General features: G+C 44.6%; 1 protein-coding gene across 2 annotated transcripts in view; it reads left to right on the top strand.

Annotated features, from left to right (window-relative positions):
* The first annotated feature begins 9,114 nt into the window (after window positions 1-9,114).
* SMARCD3 (SWI/SNF related BAF chromatin remodeling complex subunit D3) overlaps window positions 9,115-16,891 on the top strand; it is a 70,985-nt gene continuing 63,208 nt past the window's right edge. For both annotated transcript variants that reach the window (XM_074900862.1, XM_074900863.1), the window contains exon 1: window positions 9,115-9,261. In XM_074900862.1, coding sequence (XP_074756963.1) covers window positions 9,184-9,261 — 78 coding nt within the window. In that variant the 5' untranslated portion in view covers window positions 9,115-9,183. The remainder of the gene's footprint in view (window positions 9,262-16,891) is intronic.

Consider the following 16,891-nt stretch of genomic DNA (forward strand, 5'->3'; position numbering starts at 1 on the left):
TCCACACACAAACACGGTCCTCTGCTATTTGAGTTTTACCGCTGTAAATAGTTTATTTTGCAAAGCGCTGAATGCCATAATGATTCAACTTAGGTTTCTTCTGCCTGTGTTTCTTCTACATATGTTTTGAAGCCCATTTAACAAGTAACTTGTGCCACCATTTACATGCCTTGTCATTGAGACATGCTTTTTTTCTGGGAGCACGTGCACTGTGTTACTGCGCACATGTTAGGACTTCATGACCCCACTGCCAAGTGCAGTTTGTTACACTCAGCAGTAATCTGCCAGCCTGCTGTGCCTGTGCTTTGGTGAGAAGGATGAGGAGACAAACCACTGTATTGTGCTGGAGCCAGACGTTTTCCACTTTTGCAACACTCAGTTGCTCAGAAGGAGCCTCACTTGAAAGCCTATTGTCCAGCTGAAGCCTAAGTACCATAATCATGTCTCTGTGTCATGAATTGCTGTGCCTGGCATTGCTGTATTCCTGTGATTCCATATATGTATTTGTGTACTAGGTGAATGGAACGCTGAAAAGATTAGAAAACCATTTTACCTGCTGCTACAGACATAGCACAGTTCTTTCACTGCAGGATTTATCTTCCATCTCTTGCTGGAGTTTTTCCAGCCTAAATTTTCTAACATTTTAGGTCCATTTGATTTTATTTTATCCTCTGTCCTGACTGGAGGTGAAACTTCCCCAAAATCTTATCATTTGAGGATTTAACTTCCCCAAAATCTTATCATTTGAGGATTTAACTTCCCCAAATTCTTATCATTTGAGGATTTAATCTACGTGGTTTTTTAATTCCTTCTTTTAGATCTTTGAAGACGGTAAAACAATCTGGAGGATGTAACAATCATCCTTGGAGTCCTTAGTAGCCACTTCACTTCCACTTGTTTTTATTATTTGTTTATAACTTTGCAGTAATTTTTATTTTTCCTGGCAATTAGATACAAACTGTGTCCATGTTAAGAATTTCAGGTATATAGTGATATTTTACAACATTGCATTTAAGTTATATTTGCCATTTCCCGCTGGTTGCCATTTTGCAAAGTCATTGATGTTTGCTGTAATTATGTGCTGTTTGAGACTGACTTTTTTTTGAGGTAATGTCTGTAATTGTTGTAATTATTCTGCCAAATAAAATAATTTTAAAAGACACGTGGGCTTGTCTGGCAATACAGTTTTTTTATGATCACCAATATTACTTGTTGCTCTCAGTTCCATTGTGCTCTAAGTCTGGTTGTATTCACCTATTAATTGTTCTAGTAGTTTAGTTGAAATGGGAGGTGGATTTATTAGACAGTCTATGCCAAGATTGCTCTGTTTTCTTTCTTTAGTTACATGCTTTCTCCAGTCTCCTAGTGTTTTCTAAGACTGTTTCTCAGTTCTTATGTAGCTCTGCATATTAATACATCCTTCAATCAGTATTACTTATTAATTTGCTTAAAATATACTTTTCAAGTGATTTTCAGTGAGAAGAGGATATAATTCCTAGCATTATTAATATTCATCAAAATGGGCTTTAAAAAAATATTTTTTTTTCCTGAAAAGAAACAGGAAGTCCTGTTGGTTTTCCTGTAATACAGCAAGGCAAGAATACTCTAGACAGTTGCATTAGTCTGGCCCTAACTCCATGCAAGGCTCAAGAATGATTTTTGAAAGGGAAAATAACTGAGCATGAGGAGGATGTAGATGGGATAAAAAAAGCAATGTAAATTACTGACCTACTCTTTCTCAGCTAATTTTCTAAAGTAAGGAAACTGTCTTATTTATCTAGACTTCAGCGAAGCTTTTGATACACTGCTATCTGAAATTTTGTTTGGGACTCAGAAGACAGATAATAGAAGAATTGCAAGGTAGGTAAGGAGCTCAATAACAAAGACACAAAATACATTGCAGTTTCCTGAGGATTTGCCTTGGGATTGATGTAATTTAGTATTTTCACTAATGCTTATGGCACAAAAATAGGAAGCATCGTAAGTAAATTAATTGATGCAAGATAGACAGATACCATTGAAGCAGAAGAGAGTAAGTTATATGGAAAGAACTGGTTTACTCTGAAGACTATACAAACAGAAATCAGATGATATCTGATGACCATACAGTGCATAGTCATGCACTTAGCGACTTGTAACAGGAATCAGCACTGTAAGCTGGAGGTTTATCTAATGGCAGTGATGAAGAAGGAGAAACAGCCCAGTACATTAGTCCACTTGCAGGAGAATGTGGGGTTATCACTGTCATAATGTTGTGGAAGGCAGTTGTGAGCCTAGCAAAGTTTGGTAGAAATTTGTGCTGGTGAGAGAAGTATTAATGCCTCATGAGTACATGGCCTTTTGGCAACTACAGCTACAGTTCTGTTTGCCCTTGTTCTAGGCAGGTTAACTGGGAATGACATGGAAAAGGCTGGTAGAATGATGAGAAATGGGTGCTCAGTTTTAAGAGATCAAATAGTGGTTTCACTTGTTTAGTCTGACAAAAGGAGTGAGGGTGGGTATGACTGCTGTGTATAAATGCTTCAAAGCATAAACGTTAGACACAAAAAAGAACCATTAGGGCAATGTTAGTAAAAGAATAAATGAGAATAGCCAGATATACTAAAAGAACATACTAATTCTTTCAATGAGGTCAGGTTTTTTTAGCAGCTCTGCCATAGGAGTACCAAGGTTTAAAGTGCTATGCAATAAATTTATGTCTGAAAGGGTTACGTATGACATGGTTGTTGTTGATTATACAAGTGGACTTGCTAACCCCGTGGTTCTGCCATCAGTGTTCCGTCAGTTCATGATAGCAGGTGAATCCTTTATGATGCTCTTACCAAATACACCCCAAAGCCATGATTCTAATCACCTACTTTGGACTAGGGGCAGTAGGTTTGGGGGTAGTTGTTGGTAAGTCTTTTTCTCTGTTCCCCCAGGATTCCCCCAAGAAGTCCTCTATTTCCTTCACTGTTGAAAACCAGAAATCCATACTCCCAACACAGTCTCCTATCTCCTCTGTTCTCCTTCCAGGACCAAAGTCTTCCTACTAACTTCTCATACTCTGCAGCTCTGCTTTGGCCCTTGGCTAGAAAATGAGTGTTGTGGACTGCTGCCTGTAGCACTCTGCTCCTTTGCTAAGAAGATGTGAGAAGCCACGTGTAGATGTCACTGCATGAGCTGTGAAAAGTGGGTTTGGTGGGGATGGAAAAGTGGAGGTAGAGGCATAGTAGGGCTAGACAGCTTACTATGAGGTTACACAGAATTGTGCAGAGTTGGCCAAAATACAAGTATGGTTGGCATCGTGATAATGCTGATGACTCATTATTTTGCATCCTATAGTATTACTTCTCTTTTTCTCCATCTTTTGGCATCCCTGCTGTTGCCTTTGCTTTTAAAATAATCAGGAGGTAAGTTTGTAATTATCTCTCTAGCTCTGCAGAATAATGTTTGGAACCTCTGGAGACAGAAGCAAACCCTTTGCTTTGCTTTCATTTATTCTTTTTTGCCTGTATTTCAAGTCGTCTGTCTTTATTTGTGCTGCAAATGAAGAAATGGTATTTCTTCATTGCAGACATTTTAAAAACAGTGTAAACACCTTCTATAAAAAGGCAGGTCTATGAGACAGTGATGCAAGATGGTAGTTGAAGGTATTTGAGTTGAGGAGAGAGCAAAAAGCCACAGTATAAAAGCTATATGATACTTGAGAAGTCTCAAAGGATAACTGGCAGCAATCTGCATATGCAGATTCCTTATTCTTACATTGTTGTAGCAATCAGGTGTGTATTTTTTCGAAAATAAAAATTTGAGGGACCCTTTTTGATCGGCTTAAACTTGTTTGCATCAGATCTGTGGAATCTGTCAAGGGAAACCACTCTGGATGGAAAAAAGCCTTATCTTTGTCTTATGAAATTCTCTACAGTTTCTGTAGAGAAACAAGGCAAAGGGAACGTCTGGGAATCATCTAGTCCCTTGTCCAGCCCCAAGTCAGAATCTGTACCACCTGCATCACTTTGGACTAACCTGTACTTGAAAGACCTTTGGTGATGGAGATTCCCATCCTTGCTGGACAGACTATCCCAGAGCATCTTTACCTTTACTGCTGTATTCTTCCTTAATATCTAACAAAAATCTTCCTGGCGGAAATCTCAATCCATTATTTCTTGTACTCTGTGTATGGGGAGCAGCTCTTCCCTGTATTTGTAGCAGCCTTTTGGATATCTGAAGACTTGTTTTCTCTTTTTGGGCTTTATGGTTCTTGTCACACTTAGTGTTCTCCCCTGAACCATCTTAATTTCTCCTACACGTATCTTCTCTGATGCACAGAGCCCCACACTGTAAAGGACAGTCTCTTTGAGCCATTAACAATTTATACCGTAACAGAAGGATTACTTTGTAAGGGTTGCTCAGCAATACTGGCAAAATTTAATTTTGCAGTCTCAGTTACCCCTTGAGCTGGGACTTCTTGTGCCCTGGAGAGGACAAGGGGTGGGGAAGAAGCAGAGAGAAAACAGAGAAAAAGTCTAGAGTATCGTTGTCACTGCTTATGCTGCCACCAAGGGGATGAGAGAAGTGGGGCAGCATTCAGTTACTGCTCTTCTGAGTTTTTTTATCCGTTTATTTTGCATCAGTGTAGTACTGTTAACTCACATTCAGTGTATGATCTATTATATCCCCAAATATTTTTTCTGAAAAAAATACTTTTCAGCCAGTTGTTCTCCATCTTCTCTTTATACAGTTGTTGATTTCTATCTTGATGTGGAACCTTATGCTACTTGATTGAATTATGTCCTGTTCTTTCAAACCACATCTCCAGTTTCTCAGGATTTTAAACATCTCTACTACCATACCTGTAACACCTCCAAACCATATGTTGTTGGGAAATCTAATAAGCATGTTCTCTAGTTCATTATCCATATCGTTAATGAGAATATTGAATAATTCTGAACTGAGGAACAAGTGGTTATTTCTTTAGAATAAGCAGAGCCTCAATCTTGGGCTATTTTGTCTGTTTCTCAGTATGTTTTCTATGCCATATTGCATTAATTCCAAAACTGTTGAGACTGTTTTAAGTTTCAGTGAAGAGAGTGCCACTGACTTAAGTGAAAATTGGATGGGAAACTAAGCCTCTTTAAGACCAGCACCTTCATATACTTTAATTACCTGCAGCTCAAATAATTGAAAGCAGCCACAACCTTATCTCCCCATAACAACTTGGTTTGTATCTTTTCTAACCTGCCCATCTTAGTTTAACAATCTTAAAAGCTTGAATAATAGCACAGAAGTAAAAAACAAACTTGTGGGAGAAAATGTGGCCTCTCAGAGCCCCAAGAGGTAAGGAGGAGGAATGTCAGCCTTTCCTCAAAATAAAATGGCCTAGGAATATAGCATGAATTGAGGTTGAAGCAAGCAGTGGAGGCGTGAAAGGAGGCCCCAGATGTGCTCAGCCTCCAAGGACTAGCAAAGGAACACGAGCTCTGCAGAGTGAATCCCGTGCCATCTTCTCAACCAGAAGTGGCTGGGAGCTGCCAGGATACTCGTAGCAGTTGGGGGGGGTCTTGGGTTGAACTGGGCACTTTTTTAAGAACACGGGTACTTTATTTCAACACTTTGATGAAAAAAAAATGTAGGGAAAATAGAAAGTTTAAAATAAAATTTATATAATTTTTCTCTTAATACGGGAGAAACGTTCTTGCACTGTAACCTTCACCCTTTTGTGCAAATGGACTGCACTGTAGTTTTCCTTGGAGGTTTGTGGGGAGTGAAAGAATCCCAGGAAATAGGTTTCATTCTCAACTGGGTGATGTTGGGCAAGTCACTTCCATGCAGTTGTACGTTATTTTCTATTTGGCAAAACATAAGAGCTACTGATTTATTTCCTAAAGCACTCGGAGAACTACACCCACACAAAGTAGGAGCGGAGTTTTATTATTACAAGATCTTCTTTCTTTTTTTTTTTTGACTTTTACTCATTTAAGTACGTGGCTACAGCGAGTCTGCCATTCCTTAATTGTCAAGCGGCTGACCTTGTAATTTGGTGTTCGGGGAAATCTCTTTATGTAATGCCCGTTAAGAGCATCCAGAGAGAAAACGCTACCGATCGCGTGGCGTTCAGCTGGAATTCGGTAACGCTTCAGGACGCATCCTCCCGCCCCAGGCCGTGACACAGCACCCGCCTGCTGACGGAGAACGGGAGCAGCTCTTGCCTTGTTCCTTTACCTGTCACCGATTAGAAAAATATAAAGAAAAAAAAAAAAAGGCGAAAAGCCGCAGCGCGCCCCTCCCGGCCGCGCTGACAAAGGGGCGGCGGGGCGGGAGCGCTCTCAGCTCCCCGCCGAGTGGATTCGCTGTCACGGGAACCGCAAAACGCCCGCGAAGGGCCCGGTCCTGCTTTGTCCTCCGCCTCCAGCCCGGGAAGCCCGGCCTCAGCCCCCCCGGCCCGGCCCGGCGCTGCCCGCCGTACCGAGCCCCGGGCGCGGGCAGGCGTTGCCGCGCCCCCCGGAGCCACGCACCCCCGCCCCGCTGCCAGCACACCGAGGGGGGTGTCAGTCGCGGTCCCCGGGGCGGTGCCCCCCCTTGGCCCCGGGTGCGGCGCGGCAGGGGTTAAAGCCGCTCCCGCCCGCGCGTCCGGCCGCTCCCGCCCGCGCGTCCCCCGCTAGGCCACGGCTGACCTTCACGGGAGCCGCGCCGGGCATGCGCGCCGCCGCGCCCGGGGCCCGCGGGGACCAGCGGGCGGCCCGCTGCGCCTCGCCTCGGCTCGGCGCGGCCCGGCCCGGGACCTGCGGCCTGGCCCGGCCCGGCCCGGCCCGGCCCGGCGCGGCTCTCCGCCAGCGGCTCGCCCGGGACCGCGGCTGGCGCACGCCCTGCCCGTGCCGGGCGCGCCGTTGCCATTCGGTGCCGCTGGTGCTGGCGGAGGAGCGCGGGGGGACGCGAGGGGGGACTCCGCGCCCCGCCGCAGCCCGGAGCCGCGCCCCGCCGCCGCTGGCCCCTCTGCCCGCCCCGGTGCGCGGGGGAGAGCGGGCGGGCGGCCTTCCCGAACCGCGGGGTGCTCCGCCGGGCGGCGCCGGGGGGCCGGAGGCCGGCCCGGGTGCTCGCCCGGAGCCTCCCCCGGGGCAGCCGCCGGCTGGGGCTTTGTGCCATGTCGTGCGGTGAGGGCGGTTGCACGGTTCCCGGTAAAGAACGGGAAGAGCAACACCTGCACGGGGCCGTGGCGGCCACCCCACCGCAGGGAAAGCTGCTGCCTCGCTGGCGTGCGGGGAACCGACGGTCAGTGCGGCTGCCGAGGAGGACGCGTGTTGTGCCGCTGGGAGCAGGGCTCACAAGATGGGAGCCAACGTTTCTGTGTGCTTCTGGGATCTAAAAAAAAATGGCAGGCGCAGGCCCAATGCCACCGTGCTGGCGCACAGAATCATTCAGCTCGAAAAAGACCCTTGAGTCCCACCGTTAACACTACCACGTCCACCAGACACGTAGCAGTTTGGTTCCAGATTGCACGTGCCTTTAGTTCAAGCCAGCTTGAACCTCAGGAATAGTTTAGGCATCGAGTAAGGCCACACACGGCTTTGCTTGGCGTGTTCCTTCTGAAGGACTTGGAGGGGGAACGGATAACAATGCCCACCCTTCCGAAATTTCTGCGATTCCTGTGGCTATTGCCCACCCTCCCAAGATTTCTGTGATTCCTACGGCTATTGTCACACAGTTGCGCTTGAATTGGGGTCACCCTAAAAATCAGTGGAGATAGTTGCTTTCACCCTCACAGGCAAAAGTCTGTATGATCACAGCTTGCTCTTCACTGCAAGTCTCTTCTGCACTTGTTTTTATTACTGGTTGATGGCAGAAGCGTATTTATTTGCTTCAGAGCTGATTCTCTTCTGTTTGCAGTCTTGCCAGAAAATTTGCAGCCCCTAGACAAGAATTTCAAGCAGAGGAATAGAATAAACCCCTCTCGTAACCTGGCAACATCTCCTCTATTGCTGCGTTAGGCAGACTGGGAAGCACAGCCCCTTGCAAGCTGCAGACACAGAAGGAGCTGTCGGTAACCAGATCGGTGCCCCAGGCCGCCGCTGCCTGCTCTGCCATGATGGAGTAGCCAGCGCTGCGGCGCACAGAATGGCCGCCGCGCTGCCAGCGTCCACTAGCCCAGGGCCACCGCAGCAGCCAGCGGTCAGTCGCCGAGGGGGTGGTCAGCTGCTTTCTGCCCCCTTCCCCAGGGAGGCAGGTGGGCTAGCGTGCTCCTAGCAGTGTCCTGGGATGACACGCGTTGTCGCGCAGGGCTTTGTGTGATCGGCAGCGGGCTGCTGCTGGCTCACGGCAGCTGTGGTGTTAATAATTTGTCTGCGTCTGTCCATCACCTGGGGTCTCAAATGGATCCGTCACAGTGGTACCAAAGCATCCAGAGGGCGGTCACCCCGCCAGAGCGTGGCGGTGGGAGCGTGGAATCGAGTCAGGCGTTGTGCCGTCGCCATGCTGCCCCCCGCCCCCTTCCTCCCGCTGTTCTCACACTCTTTCTTTCCCCTCGCTCTCACACACTGTCCCTCCCTGTTCCCGGCTTTCTGCCTCCTGCTGTTTCTCTCTCTTGTCCAAAGGGGTTAGTTCTCAGTCTCACAGGCTGGAAATGCTGCCAGTGAATGTTTCTGTGTGCTGCCTGCCAGGTCCCCGGGGGAAAAGGCCTGGAAATGCAGTGCGGGAGGAGCAGTGGGAGCAAGGGAAAACCATTGTTTCTCACTGCTCGCCTGCTGCATTTTCTAATGGGAAAACACTCTCTGTGAGGTACTGCGTTTTATGTCACTGCTGAAGTTGCCCCCTCCCCCTTTCCCCTTGCCCCAGAATTTACCATCCCCTGGTGCAGAGGAGGAGAGGTTGCAGCAGTGCGATGAAAAAGCTGGGACGTGTTTTCAATTTGCCTCCTGCTTATCTCTGCTGTTTGGACAGAGAGGTTTAAAAAGCTGGATTTTCTGTCCCTGCAGAGTAAACACACAGAACCCGGCAGCACAAACTATTTCTGGCTTATCAGTGGAGGAATGCAGCAGCTGAGGCTTAGCGCGAGTGGGCCGTCAGGAAGGCCCTGAAGGGGCCCCCTCCCCACTCCGCGCTATTAGAAGTGTGAGAGCCCAGCAGGACTCAGAGGGGAGAGTTGGAGAAAAAGGCAGAAAAGGGAAAGAAAGAGGAAGAGAGAGAGTGAGAGAGGCTGAGCAGACCCTGATGGCTACAGACGAAGTTACAGGAGGGGCTCGCAAAGCTACGAAAAGCAAACTTTTTGAGTTTCTGGTCCATGGGGTGGTGAGTCGGGAAAGTTAGTGAGCTGGCTGGCTCTGAATAGAGGGATGAGTGGAAACTGGAGGCTCTGTGCTGGGCTGGATCGGCTCCTGCAGTGTGCTACTGGGGCGCTGGTAACTGCCTTGCCAGGAGAGCACCGGGGTCTGTAAAGCCCCCAGAATATGCACTGATTCATTGATAATATAGGCTTGTGTCTGGGGGGATGTGTGCTGTGATTTTTGCTTTGATTCTCCATGAATGGTGAATAGCGTGCTTTTGAGCCTGATCATGGTGCAGAATCTGCACTGGATCTGACCCAAATGGGCTTGTAGGACACTTTGTTCTGTAATCAAACTCGTGTTTTGAAAAACAATTCTGATGAAAACCTGATGAAGCCTTGTGGTACTGCCTCTGGTTCTTGTCTCCAGTCTTGGCTCTTATGTATCCTCTGGCTACTTAACAGGTGACTTTCAGGGGCTTGAAGAGATTAGCTCTGCAGATCTGTAACAGTCTATGGGAACTCACCCACAAGAGAATTTCAGGGTGCCATGCTTAATTAAAGCAATCCTTCAGGTCTTAAAAAATTTTCCAGCTTTTGTTTAAGAATCAGGTCTTCGATCTCCATTTAAGGGGAAATGCTAACCCTGTTTTGCTGCCATTGGAAACGATGTTCTTTAAATGACTCTCTAGTGATTGAGAGTAGTCACCATTTATAACATTGGGATTTCTTGTGTTGGTACACATTTGACAAAAATAAGACCGTTAAAGAGCCCCAGTGAATGTAGATACTGTTTGGATACTGATAGTCCCGAGTGCTTTCTCTCTTGAGGATTCTGGCACCTCCTGCAACACCTTTTTGAAGACATCAGGTGGGGGCTTTTGTGCAGAGATTGTACAAATCTGTGGAGCTCATGGCAGGCTCCTAAGTTGTCTCCATAATTCAGGTGTGTCCTGCGGGTCCTGGATGTGGTGGGACTTGCAAGGCTGAGGACTTTGAGGGGGCATTATATGTTGGTGAGAACACTGAACGGGTGATATGATGCCAGTGTACAGGAGCAGCCTGTTGCGAGATTGGCGGATGTACAGGGATGACTGAAGAGTGGTTGTGCAGGTCTGTGGCAGTGGCTTTGTTGTGGACATGTGGGTTCGTTAAGGTAGTCTGGGCCCAGGATGCCTGTAGCTGGGCAGAACCATAGGCAAGTTGGGAGGGGTGGGTGTATGGGATGCCTTTGCCTTTTCCAAGGTTTCGATTGGCATTTGCACACCAGTGGTCTTCCTTTAGTATCAAGAAGAGTGGCAAAAATGGTCGTGTGGGTTTGCCTCTTCCACGTCTAGATGGGCTTCATGGGAAAGCAGCATGCTAGCCTCTCTGAGCATGGGAATTTTTAATATATACCGGGATGAATGTAGCAGAACTCATTTCCATTACTTACTTGAATGCTAGAAAAGTCTGTCTTTTCTGCCCTGGGAGTTTTGCCACTAGTGGCATCTTACTTGAATATCTGCGTTTGCCTGGAATATCTGCATTTTTTTGTCATCTTCCCTCTACTTCTTAGTGAGACTGGGGCTTTTTGCCTGTTACTCTGTTGCCTGAACACCTTATGTATGACCTTCTTTCCTCCGTGATGATCTCCTTTAGTTCTGCTTTTGCTTCCTTGTTTGTTCTTTTCTTTAGTTTCTTCCTCATCTCAGGATCATTTTGATCTAAACACAGGTTGGGGTAGGCAGTCTTCCATTACTTAAAACAGATTTTAAAAGTTATAACTTAATTTTATCTCTCCGGGTCCTGCATCCTACCAAATAAGAGAATGTGCCATCACAGCCATTACTTTGAGTTTACATATTGCTGGCTATTGAGTTTTATTGCCATCCATGGTGTGTCAGCATCTGAATTAATTCCTTGAAAAATCAAGTTACATAGCAACCTTTACTGGAATTCCTTGGAGTCAGAGTCTGCTCTAATTGCAGGGAAAAATCTCCTCTTCAAATTAGTTATTTTTTATTTTAGCTATGATAACATTATTTGATTTGGTTATTGCAGCCTCCTTTTTTTTTCCTCCCCCAAAAACGGGGAGAGGTAAATAGAGGTAGAATGTTGTGAGAAAATTTTTTGCTATGTGAACACTTAAATGAGCAGGATAATTTTGGAGTATTTCCTGAGGGCAATTAGCTTTTGGATACACTTGATCTTTCTGGAAACATATGTTCCTTTGCTAAGGTCGCTTTGCCCTTTGCTCTTGTGCACCTTATCATGCCTTTGTTCTTTTCCATATTGCCAGCTGAGAAGATGTCTTCTTCCTTGTTTGTCCCAGTCAAATCGGATACCTCTGAAAGGTGAAATCTCTTAATGGTTAAAAATCTCAAGTGCGATACTTCATTCTCATCCTGCTTGAGTTCTTGATAGCTTGTTACACCTCTGGTTAGCAGCTCCTTTTTAAAAAAGGTTAAATTTCTTTCAGTTATTTATTTTCACAATTCTTTTACTCCTGTTCTGTTTCATCGGGGTCTTGCACATTGTTTTTGTGGGAAGAGAGAAATTTCTTTTTTCCCCCACAGGCTTCATCCTTTACTTTGTCCTTTTTTGTTGTTGTTCCTCTCTGCTCCTTTTCTAGCACTTTTATGGATAAATGTGGCTTTAATCACCACATTTATGTTGATTTATCTCTTTATTGATGCGTTTTCTATAGTCCAGGAGTACATTTCAGGCTGTTTTTATGACATCTCCCTCTGGGTTTCCAGCTGTTGCCTTAAATTTTGTTGACCCAAACCAAGTTATTAATTTTCCTGCAGGCCATTCCTTTTTTTTTTTTTTTTTTTTTTTCAGTTTCTCCTGTCCTCTAGGCTCTATCATAGTCGTCCTCCCTTCTGACTGGATCGCTTCAATGGATGTTGCCTTTGTCTCCCTTTTTTCCTTCTTTCCTTTTTTTTTCTTAATTTTTCTTACTCAAACAGGTACTTCCCATGTAGCCTTGAGAAGGTCTGTGGTGCAGACCTTGTCAAAGCTCTTGTCCAGACATCTGTCCTCTTGTGACTCAATTGCAGCAATCTTCTCTTTGGTGCCTTGTACTGTTGACCTTGCCTGTGTCATCTTCACACAAGAAGCTGCTGAGAGGTTCATTTTCGTCCTGTTGTTCTGACCTTTTTAATCTGCTTCTGTGTCCTTTTTCTGTTCCCACTTTGTCTTCTTTCCAAAACCAATCTTCTTGCCTTTTATACACCAGATACACCTATAAAGCTCTATGTCCATTTCTTAACTATCAAGTCATATCTGTATTTACAATATAGTGGCTGTCATTTCAAATCACCTTTTTCCCATGGTGATCTTGTTCTTTGTCCTCTGTGCCGTGCTTAGGAAGCTCTTCCCGTTAATATAAGTCCATATCCATATTTATTTTCTGCTAATATGTGGTTTTTCGTAATTCCTGCTAATCTCTACAGCTTAATATTAGTTACACATCAAGACCTCTCATTTATACAAACCTGTGTATCACTTACGTGACTCCTTTGCTTATCCTCAGTCTTTTTTTTCTCTGGTTATCTACCTCTCAAATCTGGTCACAGAATTTTATGGTAAGTACAAAAATTGTGTTATATGAAACAGCACTTTATACAGTGAAAGAAGGATCTCAAAGCATGCCATCATGTAAACAAATATTTAATATAGTGGTAAATAACTTGTTGCCAGTGTTAAGACAGACAAAAAGACACGTCTGGTGCCCCGAAGATGTGTATGGAGTGTCTAATAGATTTATCAGTGATTTTGAAAAGCAGATGAGCAATGAATTTCCTGAACAAGTTTTGCATCCTCTCATACATTGCTGACTTTTAAATGAACTGTAACCGTTCAGGAGGAAGGCTTGGATGTCGCTGTGAGCTGCCTAGTGTGTAGCAGCAGCCACTGCTACTAAGAACGCAAGTAAATGCTTAGCCTGTTTAAGAAATAGAACTGAGAATAGTACAGAAGCAATTGTAAATCTGTGGCATATACTTACAAGAATAGTTTCCTGATTTTGGTCATGTGCATAACAAGCAAAAAGAGGGGTAGCTCGGATGGCAGTAGTAGCAGGAGGTCTGTGAAGACTTCATCAGTAAGAATGGGATTTTAAAAATTTATTTATAATATCTACGTATGGAGAATGATTAGGAAAGTTGTAAAATCTCTGTCACTGGAGTAAGTATCTATCAAAGATGATAGAGATGCTGGTGATACTTCTCTGAGATGAGGAAGGACTGGATGACCTCAAGGACCCCTATTTCAGTACATTATAAAAATTATATTTGTTTTATTAGAATAGGAAGAATTAAAGATATTCTCCCCAAATTGAGTGGTGATCTGTTTTAAGTAGATAAAAGTGACTGTTTCTTCCAGCCAGTCATCAGTTTGTAGAGATCACTACTAGGACTAGCGAAGTTTTGAAAGGAGTAAGCAAAGGTTGGAAACAAGTGGAACTTCGCTAATGAAAAACAGCCCACTCATTTTTATATTATCATGGATATAAATACTATCTTGTTGGAGCACAAAACAGCTACCGCTAGAAGGGCTAGAAGAGAGCCTTGTAAACTGTCATTTTTGGACAGTTTGTTCCACTTCCCTAACACAGGGCTGGCTGCGCTGTTCTCTGTGCTAGGACGTTGTCAGGGAACAGGTTCTGGAAGTCACTGGTTTGCTGCGTGTGTATTCCCTGTTTCGTTAAACAAGAGATGTTTGGGGTGAGTGTAGGGCAGAAATCAAGGGACCTACTGCAGTGAAGAAATTTGATTGGGAAGGTACGTGCAGAAGACTGGTAGAGTGAAAACATTATACAGCATTCAACCATGTGTGTAAGCTGCCAGTAGAAACTGGCTTGTCCTTTCCTAGCTCTGGGCTAACATCAGGCTAACAAATACAGAAGAGTTCACACATAATTAAGAAAAGAAAATCATATTAGTTCTAGCTAGGGCTTTAATAGAGATCCATGTGATTTTATACAATATGGACTTGTTAAACAAATTTGAGTTGCTCATTGAGAAGACTTGGATTTACTGATAAATGTAGGTGCACAGATGTAATTGATCTATGAGGTGTTTGAATTGCTCTTCTGTTTTTGAGAAAAGAAATACAGTAGGAATATGAAAACGGTCACACTGGATCATTTAGCCTAGTGTCCCCAGTTACAGGGAGTAGCAGAAGACTGCATAGAAGCACAGGAACCAGACAAAAACCTAGTGGTATTGCATCCAAATACTCTGCGCTTTGTAACTCTGGAGCTTTCTGACCCAAAGCTGCCCTATATGGATTTATTTATGTAGGTTAGTCCACCGATGTCTTCCCAAACCCATAGAAAGTTTCAGCATTCACAGTGTTTTGTGTCAGGAATTTTTGCAGTTTATCTTACATAAAGAAGTGCTAGATTCTGCCAATGGCTAGCTGTTGTCAAGTGTTGCAAGGGAGGAGACGGTGAGCTCTTGATCAGCCTCTTCTCTCTCCATGCCAGTCATGATGTTGCAGAGCTCTGTTGTTAAACCCTCTCCCTACCCAAAGCCATCATTTTTACAGTCAAGAGGCACATTCTGGTAGTTCTTCACACAAAATCCATTCCATACATTACGTCACAGTAGTGGATGTGATCAGATCTATTAAAATTAGGAAGCGGATGGAATTCAGAGATGGTATATAGGCGTTGTTAGTTTAAATTCCAAAGACAGGTTAGTTTTTGTTGGTTTTTTTTTTTCTTGGTAGCATCCAAGTGCTGCTTTGGTTGAGGTTTGGTGTCTGATTATTCTGAGCGTGAATGGACATGCATGAAATAGAAGGGTGGTCACTGAACTTCGTCTCAAGTTACAATTCACAGTTTGGTAGATGTGATGGTTTCTAAGTGAAAGATTTTTGGATTGTTGTGAGCATTATTTGAAAATGGGTGGAACCTGGAACACTTGGACCTTGACTCTAGGATTTGAGAGCTTTTGGGAAATGGAGGAAGGTGAATATGGCAGGCAAACAAGAAGAATTGCAATACTGATGTTTCTGCTTACTAAATCTCTGAAAGATTAATAGACGTTTAAAAAAAGGAACTCATATGAGGTAACATCTGTAGTTGTAGGAGAGGAGATAAGCCGTCTACAACTTTTTCTCTTGTACTTCTAAGAGTCCATTTTGAAACGGTGCATTTGATTTGGAAACCATTTGTGCAGTCAGAAACCTGTTGCCATCAGACAATATCAGTCTAGTCTATTCTTAACTGTTCCAGATACTTCTAGTGACCCATTCTTACCTCCAGACAGCATCTGGCATCTCCTCTTGCTTATGTTTATGCCTTACAGAAATCAGTAGCTACTGTAATGCCTTGACACAATACGTTGTCTAGTCAAGGTAGCATCTATTTTTGGTTTAAAAAATATGCTGTTTGTAGACTTGGTAATTGTTCTCAAAACCTCTCTGTTTCTCTGTTAGCAAGAGGCCTGAGGCTGTTCATGCCATCAGAGTCTTCCTGTATGGTGTCGAGATGGTTACAGCCTGTCTTTCAGAAAAGGGAATTGCTCTAGGTGCAGCTCAGTGCTGTATTGCATTGCAGTGACTCCTTGCTCTCTGTTTGGTCCTTTTTTAAGGCACTTTAGGTGTTTTTGATTTTCTTTTCTTGAGACTTTCTTTTGCTTTTACCTATCAGTTCTCCAGGTTACTTTCGTCTATCTGGTATGTCCAGAAAGGAGCCCTCCTTTTGTCTGCTTCAGCATTTTGGCTGCTATGATGTTGATGTCCCTTGAGAAAAGACTCTGCAGTAGAAATACATAGAAAAGCACCACTCCAAAGTTGTCTCATTTCTGCCATCCGACTGGAGAAGTTCCCCTGAAGAATGACAAAGAGGAAGAGGAAGGAGGCCGTCCTCTGATCTGACAGAAGTTTCAGGCAGGGAAGCAAGTAGAAAAGCTAGATGTGTGGCCTGGGAAACTGGGCAGTGGAAGGTAGTGATAGGGGCTTGGCAGCAGTTGCTGAGGAGGTGATATGCTTGCTGCACTGACAGCGTGCTCAGCTCTGGAAGTAGCCAGGGCAGTGGTGGATTGTGTGCAGGAATGCAGGCAATCGGCAGAATTCTTAGGGACCAGTATGCAAGCATTTATTGGTTGTATGTCTTTCTCTGTGTGCTGTACTGTTTGGCCTTGCCTAGATGCTCTGCAGGCATCTCTACTCTTTGCATCATCTTCTCAGAGCTGCGAGAGTTGTCCCTCCATACTGCGGTCTTCCTCGTGTCCTATGGGCCACAGTGGTCTTGCCCTCTCTCCAGTAAAGTGTTTGAAGTAGTGCAGAGTAATGCATGTGTATGGAATCAATGGAGGAAAAAAGGTGATAGGTCTGTGGCTAAGAACAGAGTTGGGTCGAGTAGAGAGGTCTAGGATAGATGATTTCCCAGAAAGAAGGATGTGTCAGTGCTGTTTTGCACTGCAGCCTTCACCGTGGTTTGCTCAGGACATATTCCTTCCCTCTGAGGAAGAGGGGAGAGAAAGATCCTAACCCATAGGCAGGTACTTCCAAGATATCTTTCAAAAGACATAATGGTATCCTAATACTCCTTAGTATCAAGATTTTTTTTTTTTTTTATGTCAGTATTATGAAAAATTCAATGTATTGTCTGTCACTGTCTTGTGCTGCACACGTGTTTGAGAGCAAAACCTCACCTTT

This window comes from Athene noctua, chromosome 2, assembly GCF_965140245.1.
Source record: "Athene noctua chromosome 2, bAthNoc1.hap1.1, whole genome shotgun sequence".
NCBI lineage: Eukaryota > Metazoa > Chordata > Aves > Strigiformes > Strigidae > Athene > Athene noctua.